This window comes from Mercenaria mercenaria, chromosome 1 (genome assembly GCF_021730395.1).
Source record: "Mercenaria mercenaria strain notata chromosome 1, MADL_Memer_1, whole genome shotgun sequence".
In the NCBI taxonomy this organism is placed as follows: Eukaryota; Metazoa; Mollusca; class Bivalvia; order Venerida; family Veneridae; genus Mercenaria; species Mercenaria mercenaria.
In genome coordinates, this window is record NC_069361.1 from 17478820 (window position 1) to 17497263 (window position 18444).

General features: G+C 37.4%; 1 protein-coding gene across 1 annotated transcript in view; it reads right to left on the reverse strand.

Annotated features, from left to right (window-relative positions):
* The window catches only part of LOC123524267 (zinc finger protein 106-like), a 42546-nt gene that overhangs the window by 17479 nt on the left and 6623 nt on the right, over positions 1–18444 (reverse strand). Inside the window, exons 3-8 of the mRNA XM_053549988.1 lie at positions 17551–17609; positions 12066–12209; positions 7339–10393; positions 6883–7018; positions 4973–5013; positions 705–756 (exon numbers count right to left, since the gene is read on the reverse strand). Coding sequence (XP_053405963.1) covers positions 705–756; positions 4973–5013; positions 6883–7018; positions 7339–10393; positions 12066–12209; positions 17551–17609 — 3487 coding nt within the window. The remainder of the gene's footprint in view (positions 1–704; positions 757–4972; positions 5014–6882; positions 7019–7338; positions 10394–12065; positions 12210–17550; positions 17610–18444) is intronic.

The following is an 18444-nucleotide window of genomic DNA, read 5'->3' on the forward strand; positions in this document are numbered from 1 at the left end:
TTTTTATATTCTTGAGAAATGACTGTAAAAGAATACTACAGACCAACTTTTGTGAAGAACTATTACTTGGTTCATGAGAAAATGCTAAAAAGTGACCAAGCTCAACCATTTGAGAATCTTAAGACCATTGTAAGATGTTATACAAGTTTGGAGAAGATTCATCAATTAGTTCAGAAAAAGAAATTGTTCATTTTTTTCATATTTAACTCTGGTGGCCTCTTGCAAGGATGCTACAGACCATATTTGATGAATATCCATCAATTGGTTCATGTGTAGAAGTTGTATAAAGGTTTTTATATTTTTAGCTCAGGCCCTCCCCAACTCCCTAAAAGAGGCCAGGATGAACCATTTTGACAAACTTGAGAGAAGTGAATGCCAAGATGCTACTGACTACATTTGTTGTAGTTCTGACCAGTAGTTTCAGAGGAGAAAATTTTCCAGTAAAAATGATCATGCAGGACATAGGATCATCCATCTATACTAAAAGCTCAAAGTGCAGTAAGACTTTAACCCGAAATTTTAAGGACAATGAATCCATAATTCATAAAATACTGGAGCAAATCCATCAAGTAATAACAGAAATAAAGAGTAAGTTCTTAGAAACTGTAATCAAGGTGGTGGGGTGGATGCTGTGGCAAGTAGAATAGCTCCCTATATACTCTGAGTTAAAACATGAAGAAAAAGAACATGACAGTGTTTTTTACCTTCTAAAAGCAGTAGTCTTTTGGTTCTGTATGACTTCTCTTGTTCTACCAACTGAAAGAAACAAGAACATTTATTTTTAAATTCTTCTGTTTCTACTGGATACTACTTTTAGAAATATCCCTGACCATACATGTGTTTACATTTTATAACGTGTATGACAGATGCTTTACGAAATGTAACAAAAATAGCCTGACTGTTAACATGTATTTTAAGGGGTACGTACCTGTTTTCCACTTTCCACATAAAAGGGATACCGGTATTATTGCATTATTGCATTATTCAATGGAACCAAAAAGTACATTTTTGCAACCTTTAACAACTGTTATTTTAGTGTATTTATGCAAGCTGGAATCAACTGATGCTAACTTCATATCTTTTACTGTATGCTATACACTAAATCATGTATGTTTTGATTAATAGCTCCAAAGGCACTGCCAACAAGCATGATGTGTGATATGTAAATTAAGCATTGGTTACTTTTTTTTCTTCATGCACAGACAGGAATTTTCTCGCCAGTTTCTAACAGTAATTTTCCATCACATTAGCATGGATGATCTTGGATATCTTTTACACTAATATTGTTTGTGTTTAGTACTCCTGGCAATCCGATGAGCTTTGTCTCAGTTTCATCAATCGAGTCAATAAACAGTTTGCGATTAGTTTTAATTTGTACATGCTGTCTTTTTACCTGGTATTGTAAAAAGACGTCTCAAAAAAGATCTAGCTAGCTGTACAATTTATAAAAAAGCTAAAATCATCATAATTACTTGCTGAATAAGACAATACATGTTAATTTTAAAAGCATATGAAAAAGTGTCACTCAGTGAAACATTATAAATATAAAATTCTTTTATAATAAACAGAATATCGATTACTTTGTACTGAAATGAATATCCTAATTCTCATTCTAGCAGATACAATTCCCTATATCTTACAGTGAGTCAAGCTAAAAAACTTGTATTTTTTTAGCTTTTAGCCAGTCAAGTTGTATGTACTATTGTAAGCTGTGACCTTCACCTTCGACCAAATGACCTCGACAAAACAGAAAGTGTTGTCTACTGACTACAGGCCACCATCCTTTGAAAACTGACAGCCAAAGTGTACTTTAATTATATAGTGGAAACCACTTTCAGTCCAGAGGCTACTGTGACTTTGACCTAACGAAAGATTCTACTGACTCTCAATAAAACAAGAGGGCCATGATGGCCCTATATCGCTCACCTGTTATCATTGCACTTGAGGACAAGAAGGTCCTCAGAAAAAACAGCTAAGTCCAAAGGACAGTAACAACAAAGGGAAGAAATTTAACCAAAAAGAAAAAAAAATTCTTACAAGGTACAGATATGTCAAAATACACCTACAAATTGGAGGTACCATACATGTTGTACCACAGAAAAGTTTTCCCTACGGCCAATAATAAAAAAGTTACTAAAAATAAGCTATTTATAGTAACGTAAAAGGGAAGTAATTAAAAACTAGAAATGTGTTCATGGGACACAGATGCCCCCACTACATGACATTAGTCAGGGGCCAGAACTCCTACAATACTGAATGAATCCAGATGCGAAACCCCAGGTGCACAACTACACATGCTGACCAACATTCCTGTAAACTTTGGTGATTCTAGGTCAAATACTTTTGGGGCTATGCCCGACACAACATTAAAATGACCAATCTTTTACTAAGTAAGGGGCCATAACTCCTACATGACTGGATGAATCCGGACGCAAAACCCCAGGTTCACAACTACACATGCTGACCAACATGCCTGTAAAGTTTTGTGACTCTAGGTCATATACTTTTGGAGCTAGGCACGACACAACATTAAAATGACCAATTTTTACAAAGTCAGGGGCAATAACTTCTAAATGACTGCATGAATCTGGACGTGAAACCCCAGGTGCACAACTACACATGCTGACCAACATTCCTGTAAACTTTAGTGATTCTAGGTCAAATACTTTTGGAGCTATGCGCGACACAACATTAAAATAACCAATTTTTTACTAAGTCAGGGGCCATAACTCCTACATGTCTGGATGAATCCGGACGCGAAACCCCAGGTGCACAACTACACATGCTGACCAACATGCCTGTAAAGTTTTGTGACTCTAGGTCATATACTTTTGGAGCTATGCACGACACAACATTAAAATGACCAATTTTTACAAAGTCAGGGGCCATAACTTCTACATGACTGAATGAATCCGGACGCGAAACCCCAGGTGCACAACTACACATGCTGACCAACATTCCTGTAAAGTTTTGTGACTCTACGTCAAATACTTTCAGAGCTATGCGCGACACAACATTTTCGGAAGGACGGAAGGACGGACGGACAAGAGCAAATCTATATGCCCCCCCCCCCCCCCCCAAAGTGGGGGCATAAAAAAATTTATTGTAAGTGAAGAAAGAAGGATCTGCCAAATAAATCTGTTGACATAAATGAAATTTCAGATCAGTAACTTCATTAGTTATGGAGATATACCCATTTTAATTTGAAATAAAGGGAGGTAATTTGACATAAAATCAGTCCATAGTTATCTCCCCTGATTGGCTCAGTCCAACTAATGACAATAATGAAATTTCAAATAAGTACTATAAGTACTTACTGATATAAATCCATTTTGATTACGATCAGTGGAGGTAATCAGATATAAAAAAACTCTGAACCTACGCTTGGATCTGATTTGTCATGGAATCCAAGAATTATTGTTTTTGAAGTTATTTTGGAAGTTTGTATCAAATAAAACCATAAATGAAGTCTCTTTATGGCTGCAAAAGCCAAAATAGCCAATTTTGTACCTTTAAGGGGCCATAACTCTGGAATCCATGGAGAAATCTGGCCAGTTCAAGAAAGGAACCAAGATCTTGTGGTGATACAAGTTGTTTGCAAGTTTGGTTAAAATCGAATCATAAATGAAGCTGCTACTGTGCAGACAAGGTCAAAATAGCTAATTTTGGCCCTTTCAGGGGCCATAACTCTGGAACCCATAATGGGATCTCTCCAGTTCAAAAAAGGAATCGAGATCTTATGGTGATACAAGTTGTGTGCCAGTTTGGTAAAAATCAAATCATAAATAAAGCTGCTACTGTGCAGACAAGGTCAAAATAGCTAATTTTGGCCCTTTCTGGGGCCATTACTCTGGAACCCATAATGGAATCTCGCCAGTTCAAGAAAGGAACCAAGATCTTATGGTGATACAAGTTGTATGCCAGTTTGGTTAAAATCAAATCATAAATGAAGCTGCTATTTTGCAGACAAGGTCAAAATAGCTAATTCTGGCCCTTTCAGGGGCCATAACTCTGGAACCCATAAAGGAATCTGGCCAGTTCAAGAAAGAAAACAAGATCTTATGGTGATACAAGTTGTGTGCCAGTTTGGTAAAAATCAAATCATAAATAAAGCTGCTACTGTGCAGACAAGGTCAAAAAAGCTAATTTTGGCCTTTTCAGGGGCCATAACTCTGGAACCCATAATGGAATCTCGCCAGTTCAAGAAAGGAACTGAGATCTTATGGTGATACAAGTTGTGTGCAAGTTTGGTAAAAATCAAATCATAAATAAAGTTGCTATTGTGCAGACAAGGTCAAAATAGCTAATTTTGGCCCTTTCAGGGGCCATAACATTGGAACCCATAATGGGATCTGGCCAGTACAAGAAAGGAACCGAGATCTTATGGTGATACAAGTTGTGTGCAAGTTTGGTTAAAATAAAATCATAAATGAAACCTCTATCGTGCAACAAAAATTGTGGCGACGACGACGGACGGACGAAGGGCGATCAAAATCACCGTCATTATGTACAGGTGAGCTATGGGTCATTACTGCCCAAAGCATCCTATGAAATCAATGACTGTAGGCCAAAGCATTCTTTAACTATTGAGCAGAAACTGTTTTCAGTCTCAAGGTCATTGTGACCTTGACCTTTGCCTTACTGAGCCCCAAAACTAATAGGGGCATTCTTCTGACCACAGGCAATCATCCTATAAAATTTGGCCATTGTGTGACCAAGCATTCCCTAGTTATTGATCAGAAACCAAATGGTTTACCAACTGCTTGGTCCAAAAATGAGCTAAAATAAACCAACTAAAAGGCCTCTATCCGTAGTCAGAAGACCTTAAAACCGAAAAGATGACAAAAATGTAATAGTACTTGCTTTCCCTGTGAACATTTCCGCAATCTGAGAGGCTCATCATAAGACTTCAATTGGAGATTTTGAGTCACAGTGAATCTCTGACTACATCTCCTCCTAGCTAACATGTAACCTCATCCAATGGACGCTGAGATATGGGATTCAGTTGCTTCTCTGCAAGTTCCAAAATCATTCTGTGAAATTATTAATTTGTTGGTATAATGTTTTGTATTGCCAAATGAAGTTCATTCAGACTTGAATTGTGAATTTCAAACTTTAGTAAATACATGTTTCTTGCAATTTCATTTTTGAACTAATACACTACTAACCCTGGTCGCAACCCCTCAACCCCACCCCCAAACCAAAACAATGAGGACAGATGCCTGAATCCTCCCCTATCCACATGACCCAGGTTACTGAATACACTCTTATTCTATTATTGACATATGACTACTTTGGCACATGTGACCTAGATATCACAAGTAAAATTCGACCAATTTATGAAGATCCATTGAAATATGACTCTAGAGAGGTCACAAGGTTTTTATACTACCTAATGACCTAGTTTGAAGCACGTACCCACTCTGAATTGACCTAGATATCACAAGTGAAATCTCACCATTCATAGACTCATGAAAATATGGGCCTCTAGAAGTCACATGTTCTATTTTTCGCTATGACTAGTTTTGACCGCACGTGCCCGTTTCGAACTTGGCCTAGAACATCAAGGGGAAACATTCTGATCAATTTAGAAATCCATTGAGAAACATGCTTCTAGAGATCACAAGGTTTTTCTATTTTCGACTACTGACCTAGTTTTGACCGCAGTACCATTTCAAATCAACCTAGATATCAAAGGTAACATCTCACCAATTTTGAGATCCTTGAGATGGCTCTAGAGAGGTCACAAGGTTTTCTATTTTTAGACCTACTGACCATTTTGACCGCACTGACCAGTTCAACTGACCTAGTATCAACGGTGACTTTCTACCAATTTTCGGAAGATCCATTGAGAATGCCTAAGAGATACAGGTTTTCATTTAGACTACTGACCTATTTTTGACCCACAGACCCATTCGAAATACCTAATATCTCAGGGTGAAATTGACAATTTTCATGAAGATCCTTGAAATATGGCCTCTGAGGTCAGGTTTTTATTATTAGACTACGACTATTTTGACCGCGTGACCAGTTTCGACTTGACAGATATCATCAAGGTGAAATCTGATAATTCATGAAGATCCATTGAGAAATTTGCTCTAGAGAGGTCAAGGTTTTCATTAAACCTACTGATAGTTTTTGAGCACGGACCATTCAAACTCCCTACATATCATCAAGATGAACATTCTGACCAATTTCATAAAGATCCATGAAAATGTGACCAATGCACAACAAAGTTACGAAACCACCCACGGACGCAACGACGACGGACACCCCATCACAAAGCTCCCTGTCACTTTGGACAGGAGCTAAAAACATCACCCACAAACAATAATGATTCTGTGAAAGTAATAATGTTCGTGGGGGTCTAATTTTCACAGATTTTCTTTTAGCATCAAAGAAATGAAATCCCAGTGAGCACTTAACATTTCTATTCACTTTATCTTCAAAACTTGAAAATCCACGACTTCATTTCTGTTCTGGTAAAAACCATGAAAGGTCATACCAATGAAATTAAGTAATTCTACACATTTCAAATACACATGTGGCAAAATCAGGTATTTATAAAACTGGTGTCTTTTAGTGAATTATTTTAAATTTCATTTACTTTCTTAAACCTGTGTCATTCTGCAAAGTTCTTGATTGTGTAGGTTTATTTTTATTTATTTAAGGTTGATTGTGAAGCAACTTCTCACTCTATATCAATCTCTCTCTAGACTATCACTGATGGAATACATCGCCATAAGGTACATGTTCTTTTCTACTATATGATTATTATAGGGACAATACCCTTCTTTTTCAGTTAAACAGTCAATCATTATATCAAGACCTGATACAGGTTTTAAACAGCGACAGAAAATCTGTAAAATATTTCTAACAAACCATTAGGCTGGGTGAATATTGGAACTGCTTCAGTTGGTGTAGCTGATGAAGATTTATCTGCCCCTGAATCTACCCGTGGTGCAGGTACCCCATCCAGTATACTTGTTACCTTCTCTAAAGTGGTTCTGTCATCATTCTACAGGTCAGACAAAAAGAAAGTTTTCAAAGAATACAATGCTGTGACAAATATGTTTAAAACTCAAGTAAATAAAATGTCAATCAACAATAGTATATACAATTGTGAAGTTATACAAAAAATATACTGACAACAGTTCAAAACAACATTACTAAGACAATCTGTGTTCATCAAAGTAGAGAAAGCTAGGAAATGCTGATATATTTAAAAGGTTCTTAAAGCATTAAAAAAAAAAAAAGCCTGGTTGAAATTTGACGCAAATCACAATTTTGGGAGCAAATTTATTTTAAATACTGAAGCCACAGTGAAGGTGTTCTTACCTTCGACTGCTGTGATTTGTATCTTTCTGAATCTCTAACAGGCGGTTCCTCATCTCTGTACAAGTTCTGAGTATGTATACTCTTTCTCACAGGTGAAAATTGACCTGAATTCACATCTGTGTGTCTTGAGTCTAAATTCTCATTTCTTGTACCCTCTTGTGCTCCAGCTTCCATATTCTCAGTAGGAGTTTCTGATCTTGTCACTGAAATTTCATTATCAGGTTTAGGTCTTTTGAAGAAAGTTTTCGCTTTTGCTAAAGCACTGCTGACTGCTTGTTCATAACCATCATCTGGGATCTCCTGCTTGATTCTTACACTGGAGTTGGGTAAGGTCACTGATGCTGACAAGTTTCTTGTACTGCTTACTGTTGTTGACGACACTGGAAGAGATGAGGCGAATCTACTTTCAGCCTGGTGATTAACACCTTGTTCTATATTTCTAACTTTATTAGTGTGTCTTTTTTCTCTCTCACTGCTTACTGTAAGATCATCTATACTTAATGTTTCTCCCATGCCTGATTTGTCTCTTGAAGTAAATTCTCTTTCAGCTGAAGCTTTCTTTTCTCTATCTGCTCTGCCATGTCTATAACTGTCACCACCTGTTTCAGTACTTTCATGCAAAGTCTTTGAGAAATTCTCCCTTGTTATCAACTGTGGAATAGGTGATCTACTTCTTTCCCTTGATTGTTGTTCATGCAAATATCCTCTTCTATCAGCAGACTTCTGAGAGGGAGATGAGCTTACTCTTTCATGGTATATGCTTTCGATGCCTATAAGACCCTCTAAACCAGTATTTGCACTAGTTAGTTGTGTATGACTTGGACTCGAAACTCTTCCCACTGAAGGAGAAGATACCCCCAAATGACTAAGGATATTCATATCAAGTTCTTCATTTCCTGCACTAGCTAAATCTAAAAGTTTTTCAAGTTCTACAATATCAGGTTTAACATCTGCTTCAATGATGTTTGCTATCTCCAGCTGCACACTAGGTGCCAGGGTATCAATGTTCACTTGTTCGTCTTGTCGGTCACTGTTTGAGCACAGATCAGAGAATTTTAGGTTGAATCTTGGCAAGGACAATTTCTTTTGGGATTTAGCATGCTCCCTTAGCATTTGTGCAAGCTGATTACGTTCTTTAGTTGTTCTGGGGGAATTGACCATTTTCAGGAGACTAGTTCTGTCTGATGGCTGCATGTACCTTCCATGCGAAGAGCTAGACTCAGTCTGACTATGAGGCTGCCGTGAAGGAGAAAGAGGTGACTCTGAAGCTTTAATTCCTGGACCAAAATTAGATTTTACACTGGATTCAATTTTAGCCCTTATAGTATCAATGTCTGCCTTTGTTTGTGCAATTCTTTCTGTAATATTCTTTGATGTACTGTCATTTTTCACTGAGTCACGCAGAGGTGCACTTGAAGAAACTTTAGAAACATCTACAAGTCTTTCAGGAATGAGCTGGGTTTTATCTGACTCAGTGGCATTAAAAGGTTCAACAGTCTTTCTACCAGAACTTGACAAATCAGACTTTAAAGAATAATCCTCAGTTCCATCCAATTTGAAAAAATCCTTTGATGGCAGTTCTTTACTTGCAATACCAATCATTTCAGCATCAAGCACCCCTGTTATCTTTGCCTTATTCTTTTCTGAAAGTGTCTCAATCTTATCATTGAGCTCTTTTTCTTTCTCAAATTTCTTTTTCTTCTCATCAACATGTTTCTTTTGCTTGGCTTTTTCTCTTTCATTTCTTAATTTCTTACACAATTTTTCTGCCTTTTCTAGTACAGATTCAGTACTGTCACCAGCTACATTAGTTTTCCTTTGCTGCCGTGGTGATGTTTTACTTTTCACATTTCCTGAAGATTTCTTTTTACCTTTTTCCGATGTTTTTGAAGTTTTGCTAAGCTCTGTTTCAGAAGAAGAATCTGGTAACATAGGACTTTTAGATCTAGTGTTTTTATTTCCTTTTCCTGACTTTCTTTTACTTTTTGGGCTTCTTGCAACAGCTTCTGTTGTTGACGACACTTGTTGTTGATCAGACCAAGATACTTTTTTGTCAGAATTTCTTGACGATGGTCTATCTAAATCAATATCCCTGTACCGGTCTCTGCTGGCACTTCGACTTCTTTGTCTCTGGTTAGCTTTATCATCTACTAGTCTGTTCGAAGTGTCAGACCTGTAAATAGAGCTAGTGGACGGAAAGTCTGTGTCTGGTCCATACCTACGTCTGGATTTACCTGGTGCAAAACTATCATCTGTTTCAAGTCTTCTTTTCAATCCAGAATCTGATGATGAAGTGCTTTCTGGTGAATTATTATCGTACGAGTGAGCACGTCCAGCTCCTCTGTTCTTCCGTGTACTCTTTCTCCCTCTTTCGCGAACACTGTCAGCTTCAAATATATCCTGTCTCCCTTCATTTCTAAAATGCTGATTATTTCTGTAACTATTACTATCGAAACTTCCTCTTCTCCCCCTTCCATTCCTGCCAATTTGCCCACCATCATTTCTCTGCCAGTGGAAAGGATCATTTCCAAAATCTGTATGCATTTCATTGTAAAATGTATTATCGTTCCAATTAATATCCTGAAAATCATCATTAAAGAACTGGTCTTCCTTTACATTTTTCTGTTTGTGTTTTAACTCACTAAATAGAATAGGATAACCTTGTCTCATATCACTGTGTGTTCTGGTATGACCTGGTCGGCCATGTGGCACTTTAAACTCTGCTAACTGTTCATTGTCTGGTTGGACCCAGCGATTATTATTGAAAGGTGGGTCAGGTTGTATCCACTGACTCCATTTATCAATGTTTTGTCCCTTAACTGGTTCAAATGGATTAATGTCCAACAAGTATGGAGGTTTTTCTGCAAATAGGTCTGGTTGAGAAAATGATCTAGAATGCTTATTGACCAAAGGTCCTTGACCTCTGTGTCTATGAAAGCTGGGATGTCTCTGACTTTGAAGCTCATTTTCCATTTGTTCTAGAAAGGCTGGGCCATTCATTGTCCTTTCTAACTCTGGAGACATGGCTCTGTCTTTTGACATCAGACCACTTTGCCTGAAAATAGATATAACAGAATGTATTTGTTGATTGATAAAACAAATCTAACTTCTTTACTGTCACTAATCATATGACTGATGTCACTTAACCATAAAGGGGCAAATGCTATATCAAGTATTTTCATTAAGATAGTGCTGACACATGCTCTCAAGCCATAGGATCAAACATACTCTATGCATTTGCAGGTCTGATTGATTAAGTTTGCAAAGTTTAGCTTGCAAACTATACATAACAAAAGCCGTCAAATGAGATAGCAGGCTTGACTATTTCTATGCTTAATAGTGAAATAGGGCACATCTGTAGATGCTAGGTTTATTAGTGGATGAAGCGATTGGACAATAATTTAAGTCTTAGTCAAATGTCTTTAGTACTAACACAGACAGGGTAAGCGTGTATCAAAACTATGTGAAAAAGGAAATAATTGCACATTTCTGCAAGAGTAATGCATCATGTGCCATACCACATGGCTAATAATGTGGAACAACTAGTTTAAAGCAGCATGCCTCCAGATTTGGTTAAAAAGTAATCTTTCTTTCAAACTGAAGTTTGGTCATATTATGAACATTAGAATATGAATTTTTATTTCTAAAATATTTTAAAAGTTCCAAATTAAGAAAAAAGGATGACCGCGTCGGGAATCGAACCCCGGACAGCCGCGGCAATAAAGACATTTTCTCGTCGTCGTAACCAATAGTGCTATAGCTAAAGTAGTGAATAATGACTTTAAAATATAGATATTTATAATCGAGACAGTTTACCTAGAGTAAAAGCGTGACAAACAATTTTGATTTTCATCGTAAAAAGCAGTAAAAACAGCAAATTCTAATGTGTGTCAGTAACATAAAGTTTGTCAGTTATTAAGTTTTAAAGCCTTCTTAAGAAATATAGCATTAATTAAATTTTATTTCAAGATATCTAAAAAAATATTTTTTTTGTTACTGAACAATCTGGAGGCATGCCGCTTTAAGTTTGAAGCATATCCATTTAATATTAACTGAGGAAGAGAATAAATGCATCACAATCTAAAACTAACAAACTTCAAATTGTCTTAAAATAAGAAAGTTTAAATTCAAACATTTGATTAAAATAGCAGCCATTTTGTTTCCATGGCAACAAAATGATGGATTTATTAAATTTCTAGATACATATTTAAACTGTATTTATTTCTTTTTGTAAGATAATTTCCCTGCTTTTTCCAGCTATAATGAAAGAAATTACCATGTTTTACATCTTACACTCAAGAAACATATGAAATTAATCTAACTGAAAGGTTATTTGCTGCATAAAGAATTGAAGTGTGTTAATGACGTCATAAACACACTAAAATGGCTGCCTCCATGATCAGCCATTTTCTTAAATTTCAAAGTGCCATATCTTTTTCAATAATGGTCCAATTTTAAAATTTCTTTCAGCGTTATGGAAGGCTTGAGAATATAAAGTAACTTACTGTTAGGCATTCCTTCCTCTTTAACTAATGTAAAGTAAAATGTATAGCGTAAATAAATTATAAAATATGACCGTCAGACAAATCATATACGTTTTTTAGTCAAATTTTATGTTGTCAATTTTATAATCCTTCAGCTATTTGAAAGAATTTGCCTCATTCTACGATAATGGCTAATGTCAGAGCTAACATCATCACTGATTTACATTTAATTCTATCACTTACGATGCAAAAGAATCCAGGAGCTCTGTCCCTTCCTTGGCTTTCCTGCTGAGGGCAAGTTTATGACGATCCTCATTAAGGTGTTTTCCATATTCTATGATATTTGCACATGATTCCATGCACAGGTTACAACTGTGTGGGGCACCCCTAAAACAAAAAGTATTGCTATTAGAACAGGTTATGACAAAAAAGAGGGTCTTGATGGCCCTAGACTGCTAACCTGAATTTCTGATCTTACACCGGCTGGAGAGTGTGCAACTTTGGAAGGGATGATAATATTCTCCAGGTGTTGAAAGTTCCAGTGGCGATACAAGTAAATGACATAACTTAGTATAACAGATGACAAGCAGTTCATATTCTATATGGATTTTGGGTATATAAAACCGGGTAAAAAACAGAGGATTGACACAGGCTTTAAAATGACAAGAGGGTCATGATGACCCTGGATCACTCACCAGAGTAATATGAGCTACATGTTTTAAATGTCAAACTGATGATTTTTAGAAATTTTTGGGAAGATTTTCCTATGTTCAATCAAGTAACCCCTGGGGCAGGGCCAATTTTACCCAAGGGGTCATGATTTGAACAAAGTTTGTAGAAGTCTACTAGGCAATGTTACATATCACATATCTAAGATCTAGGCCTTCTGGTTTATTTTTAGCAAATTTATGAAGATTTCCCTATGTACAATCAAGCAACCCCTGGGGCTGGGTCAATTTTGATCCCGAGGGTCATGATTTGTACAAATTTTGTAGAGGTCCACTAGGCATTGCTGCATGTGAAATGTCTAAGCTCTAGGCCTTCTGGTTTATTTTTAGAAATTTTATGAAGATTTTTCAATGTTCAATCAAGTAACCCCTGGGGCAGGGCCAATTTTACCCCGGGGGTCATGATTTGAACAAAGTTTGTAGAAGTCTACTAGGCAATGTTACATATCACATATCTAAAATCTAGGCCTTCTGGTTTATTTTTAGCCAATTTATGAAGATTTCCCTATGTACAATCAAGCAACCCCTGGGGCTCGGTCAATTTGATCCTGGGGGATCAAGATTTGAAAATTTTTTGTAGAGGTCCACTAGGCAATGCTACATGTCAAATATCTAAGCTCTAGGTCTTCTGGTTTATTTTTAGAAAATTTTGAAGATTTTTCTATGTACAATCAAGTAACCCCATGGGGCAGGGTCAATTTGACCCCGGGGGTCATGATTTGAATAAATTTTGTAGAAGTCTACTAGGCAATGCTACAAGTCAAATATCTAAGATCTAGGCCTTTTGGTATATTTTTAGAAATTTTTTGAAGATTTTCCTATGTAAAATCAAGTGACCCCTGGGGCGGGGCCAATTTTGATCCCAAGGGTCATGATTTGAACAAATTTTGTAGAGGTCCACTAAGCATTGCTACATGTGAAATATCTAAGCTCTAGGCCTTCTGGTTTATTTTTAGAAATTTTTTGAAGATTTTCCGATGTTCAATCAAGTAACCCCTGGGGCAGGGCCAATTTTATCCCAGGGGTCATGATTTGAACAAAGTTTGTAGAAGTCTACTAGGCAATGTTACATATCACATATCTAAGATCTAGGCCTTCTGGTTTATTTTTAGCCAATTTATGAAGATTTCCCTATGTACAATCAAGCAACCTCTGGGGCTGGGTCAATTTGATCCTGGGGGGGTCAAGATTTGAACAAATTTTGTAGAGGTCCACTAGGCAATGCTACATGCCAAATATCTAAGCTCTAGGTCTTCCGGTTTATTTTTAGAAAATTTTTGAAGAATTTCCTATGTAAAATCAAGTGACCCCTAGGGTGGGGCCAATTTTGATCCCGAGGGTCATGATTTGAACAAATTTTGTAGAGGTCCACTAGGCATTGCTACATGTGAAATATCTAAGATCTAGGCCTTCTGGTTTATTTTTAGAAAATTTTTGAAGATTTTCCTATGTAAAATCAAGTGACCCCTGGGGTGGGGCCAATTTTGATCCCGAGGGTCATGATTTGAACAAATTTTGTAGAGGTCCACTAGGCAATGCTACATGTGAAATATCTAAGCTCTAGGCCTTCTGGTTTATTTTTAGAAATTTTTTGAAGATTTTCCTATGTAAAATCAAGTGACCCCTGGGGCGGGGTCAATTTTGACCCCTGGGGTCAAGATTTGAACAAATTTTGTAGAGGTCCACTAGGCAATGCTACATGTGAAATATCTAAGCTCTAGGCCTTCTGGTTTATTTTTTTAAAAATTTTGAAGATTTTCCTATAGAAATCTATGTAAAATCAAGTGACCCCTGGGGCGGGGCCAATTTTGACCCCGGGGTCATGATTTGAACAACTTTAGTTGAGGTCTACTAGGCAATGCTACATGTCAAATATCTAAGCTCTAGGGCTTCTGGTTTTTTAGAAGAAGATTTTTTAAGATTTTCCTATGTAAATCAAGTGACCCCTGGGGCGGGGTCAATTTTGACCCCAGGGTCATGATTTGAACAAATTTGGTAGAGGTCCATTAGGCAATGCTTCACACCGAATATCTAAGCTCTAGGGCTTCTGGTTTTTGAGAAGAAGATTTTTAAAGTTTTTCTTTTCGGTTGCCATGGCAACCAGAGTTCTGCATGGAATTCAATTTTATGAAAAATTTTGTAGAGCTTCACCCAAGGAACATTCCTGTGAAGTTTGGATGAAATTGGCCTAACGGTTTATGAGGAGATGTTGTTTAAAGTAAAAGTTTATGGCCGGACGCCGGACGGTGAACGGTCAGAATAGCTCACCCTGAGCAGGGGTCTAGCTAGGTCCAAATTTTTGGGAGAAGTCACTTCTCCCTCAAGCTGTTTTAGGGAGAATTGGGGAGACTTTAGGGAGAAGTGGGAAGACTTTCTACCGCAATGATGTTGAGTGATTCGAAAGGTGGCTGTAATTTTCTTGTTTCTTGATAAAAAACATTGATGTGACCGTTCATTTTCTTAGTTAGATCATTTCCCATACAGTGGTTATCGTTTTCTTACAAAATTCTGAAAAAAGTCGTTTTCAAATTTCAAGCCGATGCTATAAATGTAACATGCCGAATTTTGGTTATATCTTGTACATGTATGAAGTGTTTATTATTAACACCGAGCAAAGAAGTAGAAGTGTATTTATTTTTTATAGCTCTTTGCACCGAGTCATTCACCGAAGAATGTCAGTATCTCACTCGAAATATAAAACTGAAAGTAAAATGTGTACAGTAATCTAGAAATACATATTCAAATAAATTCATCGATGGGAGTCAATTTAACGTAGTTAATACATTATATGTCGTTCTTTTATCATAGATAACAAATAATTGTGAACCATATTCCAATTAATCGCATAGTTAATCAGCAGTTTCTTTAATAAAACATTGTTTTTTTTTTGCACTCGAACATGTTGACAATTAACGCGAAGTGTCAAAGACGTAAACGCGGCGCTGATTGGCTTAACACAATAGACTCTGGTGTATCGGATAATTTGATTCGCTTTCACACTTCTCGGCATAATCTCGCAAGTACCTAAGGTAGGCGGAGCTTAAATTATGCTGCCGGCGTGTGTTTGTGTATTCGACACTCATTATGACACGGTGCAAACTGTCAACAGTCTGGGTAGCAGTAATTAGCGAGTGCGGAAATCAGTACTTAGCGAGTGCGGAAATCAAAGAAAATCGGGCGACTTGCATTTCGCTTTGAGGTTAGATTTGAGCGAAGTTTGAAGTTCTAGAGCGCCTATTTCGCTCAAGTCGCCCAGTCGCGAGAGCCCTGCCCTGAGCCTTTGGCTCTAGTGAGCTAAAAATTGGAAGAAGAGCTTACAATGATGCTACAGACCACATTTGATGAAAATCCATCCAGCTGTTCAAAAGAAGAAAGAAGAAGTTGTTAAAAGGTGCTTCTAGTTTAAGCTCTAGTGGCCTCTAAAATGGACCATGTTCCCCTATTTGAATATACTTAGGAGAGGATCTCATAATTATATTAAAGATCAGGAAGCCTGATGAAGATCCATTCAATGGTTCATGAGTTTTTAAAAGGTATTTTACTATTTAGCTCTAGCAGGTCCTAAAAGGGGCAAGCAACTCCATTTAAACAAAACTGGGAGAAGACGGTATAATGATGCTAAAGATCAATTCTGATAAAAAATCATCCAGTGATTCATTAGAAGCAGTTTTGAAAATGTACTTCTATTTTAGCTCTCTTCTAACCTTTCGAGAAAACTTGGTAGAGGACCCAATAATGATGCTATATACAAAGTTTGATGAAGATCCATCAAGCAGGTCATAAGAAGAAGTCATTTGAAGGTTTTTTTTTCTATATTTAGCTCTGGTGGCCTCTAAAAGGTGCCAAGCTAAAACATTTGAACAAACTTGACAGAGGACTACATCAGGATGCTTTTGACCAAGTTTGGTGCAATTCTGACCAATAGTGTCAGAGGAGATGTCATCTGAGGAAAAGTGTGGATGTTTGGATGACAGATGGATGACTGACAGCAAGCAATCACAGATTACTTGAGCATCAATGGTTTGAGTACCCAGGCTTATTCAAGCATCAATGGCATGAGCACCAAGGCTTATTCAAGCATCAATGGCATGAGCACCAAGGCTTACCTGAGGATTAATGGCTTCAGCACCCAGGCTTACTTGGGCATTAATGGCTTGAGCACCCAGGCTTACTTGAGCATCAATGGATTGAGTACCCAGGCTTACTTGAGTATCAATGGCTTGAGAAGTTGAGTACCCAGGCTTATTCAAGCATCAATGGCTTGAGTACCCAGGCTTACTTGAGCATCAATGGCTTGAGCACCCGGGCTTACCTGAGCATCAATGGCTTGAGCACCCAGGCTTACTTGAGCATCAATGGCTTGAGCACCCAGGCTTACTTGGGCATCAATGGCTTGAGCACCCAGGCTTACTTGGGCATCAATGGCATGAGCACCAAGGCTTACCTGAGGATTAATGGCTTCAGCACCCAGGCTTACTTCGGCATTAATGGTTTGAGCACCCTGGCTTACTTGAGCATCAATGGATTGAGTACCCAGGCTTACTTGAGCATCAATGGCTTGAGAAGTTGAGTACCCAGGCTTATTCAAGCATCAATGGCTTGAGCACCCAGGCTTACTTGAGCATCAATGGCTTGAGCACCCAGGCTTACTTGAGCATCAATGGCTTGAGCACCCGGGCTTACGCATCAATGGCTTGAGCACCCAGGCTTACTTGAGCACAATGGCTTGAGCAGGCTTACTTAAGCATCAATGGCTTGAGCACCAAGACTTATTGTAGCATCAATGGACTGAGCATCAAGACTTACTCCAGCAATTCATGTCCCAAGTATCTGTCAATGTATTTTCTATGTTTGGATTGTTCAAAGCCCTAGACAGCTCAAGTATTTTTCTCATCCTCTTGCAACTTAAAGCTATAAGTGGTTCACTATGATTAGTAAAAAGTCAGGTCACATCTAAATAAACTGAATATATGTGAACACTTGAAATATAAGCTACTTACTTTTTTATCTTTTCAATTTTAATGTGGTGCATCAACGACCAGTTGTGGTCTTCTAATTCCTGTAACAAACAGACACATCATTTTAACTCGGTGTAAATCAGCTCCTATTTCAAAGATATTAGTACATGTAATTGTTAAGATTAAAAGTTATACTAACGCTAGTAGTTTTCAAGTTTTGCATTATTTGATTTCTCTTTCTTTGTTTTTATATCATTGTCACAGAGACAACAAATATGAATGATTTTGCATTATTTTAAAAATGAACTTCAGAAAACTCGATGAACTTGTGATCCTTCGGGATCCTAAACGTAGAAAATTAATTGAGCCGTGTCATGAGAAAACCAACATAGTGGCTTTGCGACCAGCATGGATCCAGACCAGCGCAGGTCAGGATCCATGCTGTCCGATTTTAAAGCCTATTGGAATTGGATAAACTGTTAGCGAACAGCATGGATCCCGACCAGATTGCGCAGATGCACAGGCTGGTCTGAATCCATGCTGGTCGCAAACCCACTATGTTGGTTTTCTCATGGCACGGCTCTTATCATATCACAACAAATAATTTATTTCTATAATAATATACTTATAACTGGTACAAGTTTAAAACATTTCTAAAATACTGACTCTGCAATAGTTTAATATATAAAAGAGTGACATATGTATTTGCTTTGACAGCCCCAATACTGGTCGTTCTGACTTAAGGAGGATTAATCAATTTAAAGTTAATCACCTCATCATTTTACTGTTCTTTCAATGTAAAATTAATAAATATAAACTAATTGCAATAGCGATGTTCAACTTCATATTTTCTGTCCAAGTTCAGGACAAGTTTCTTAAGTAAGGTTCTGTTTGGCATTCACTTGCACACACTGACTTCATGACTTCATTTGGCCT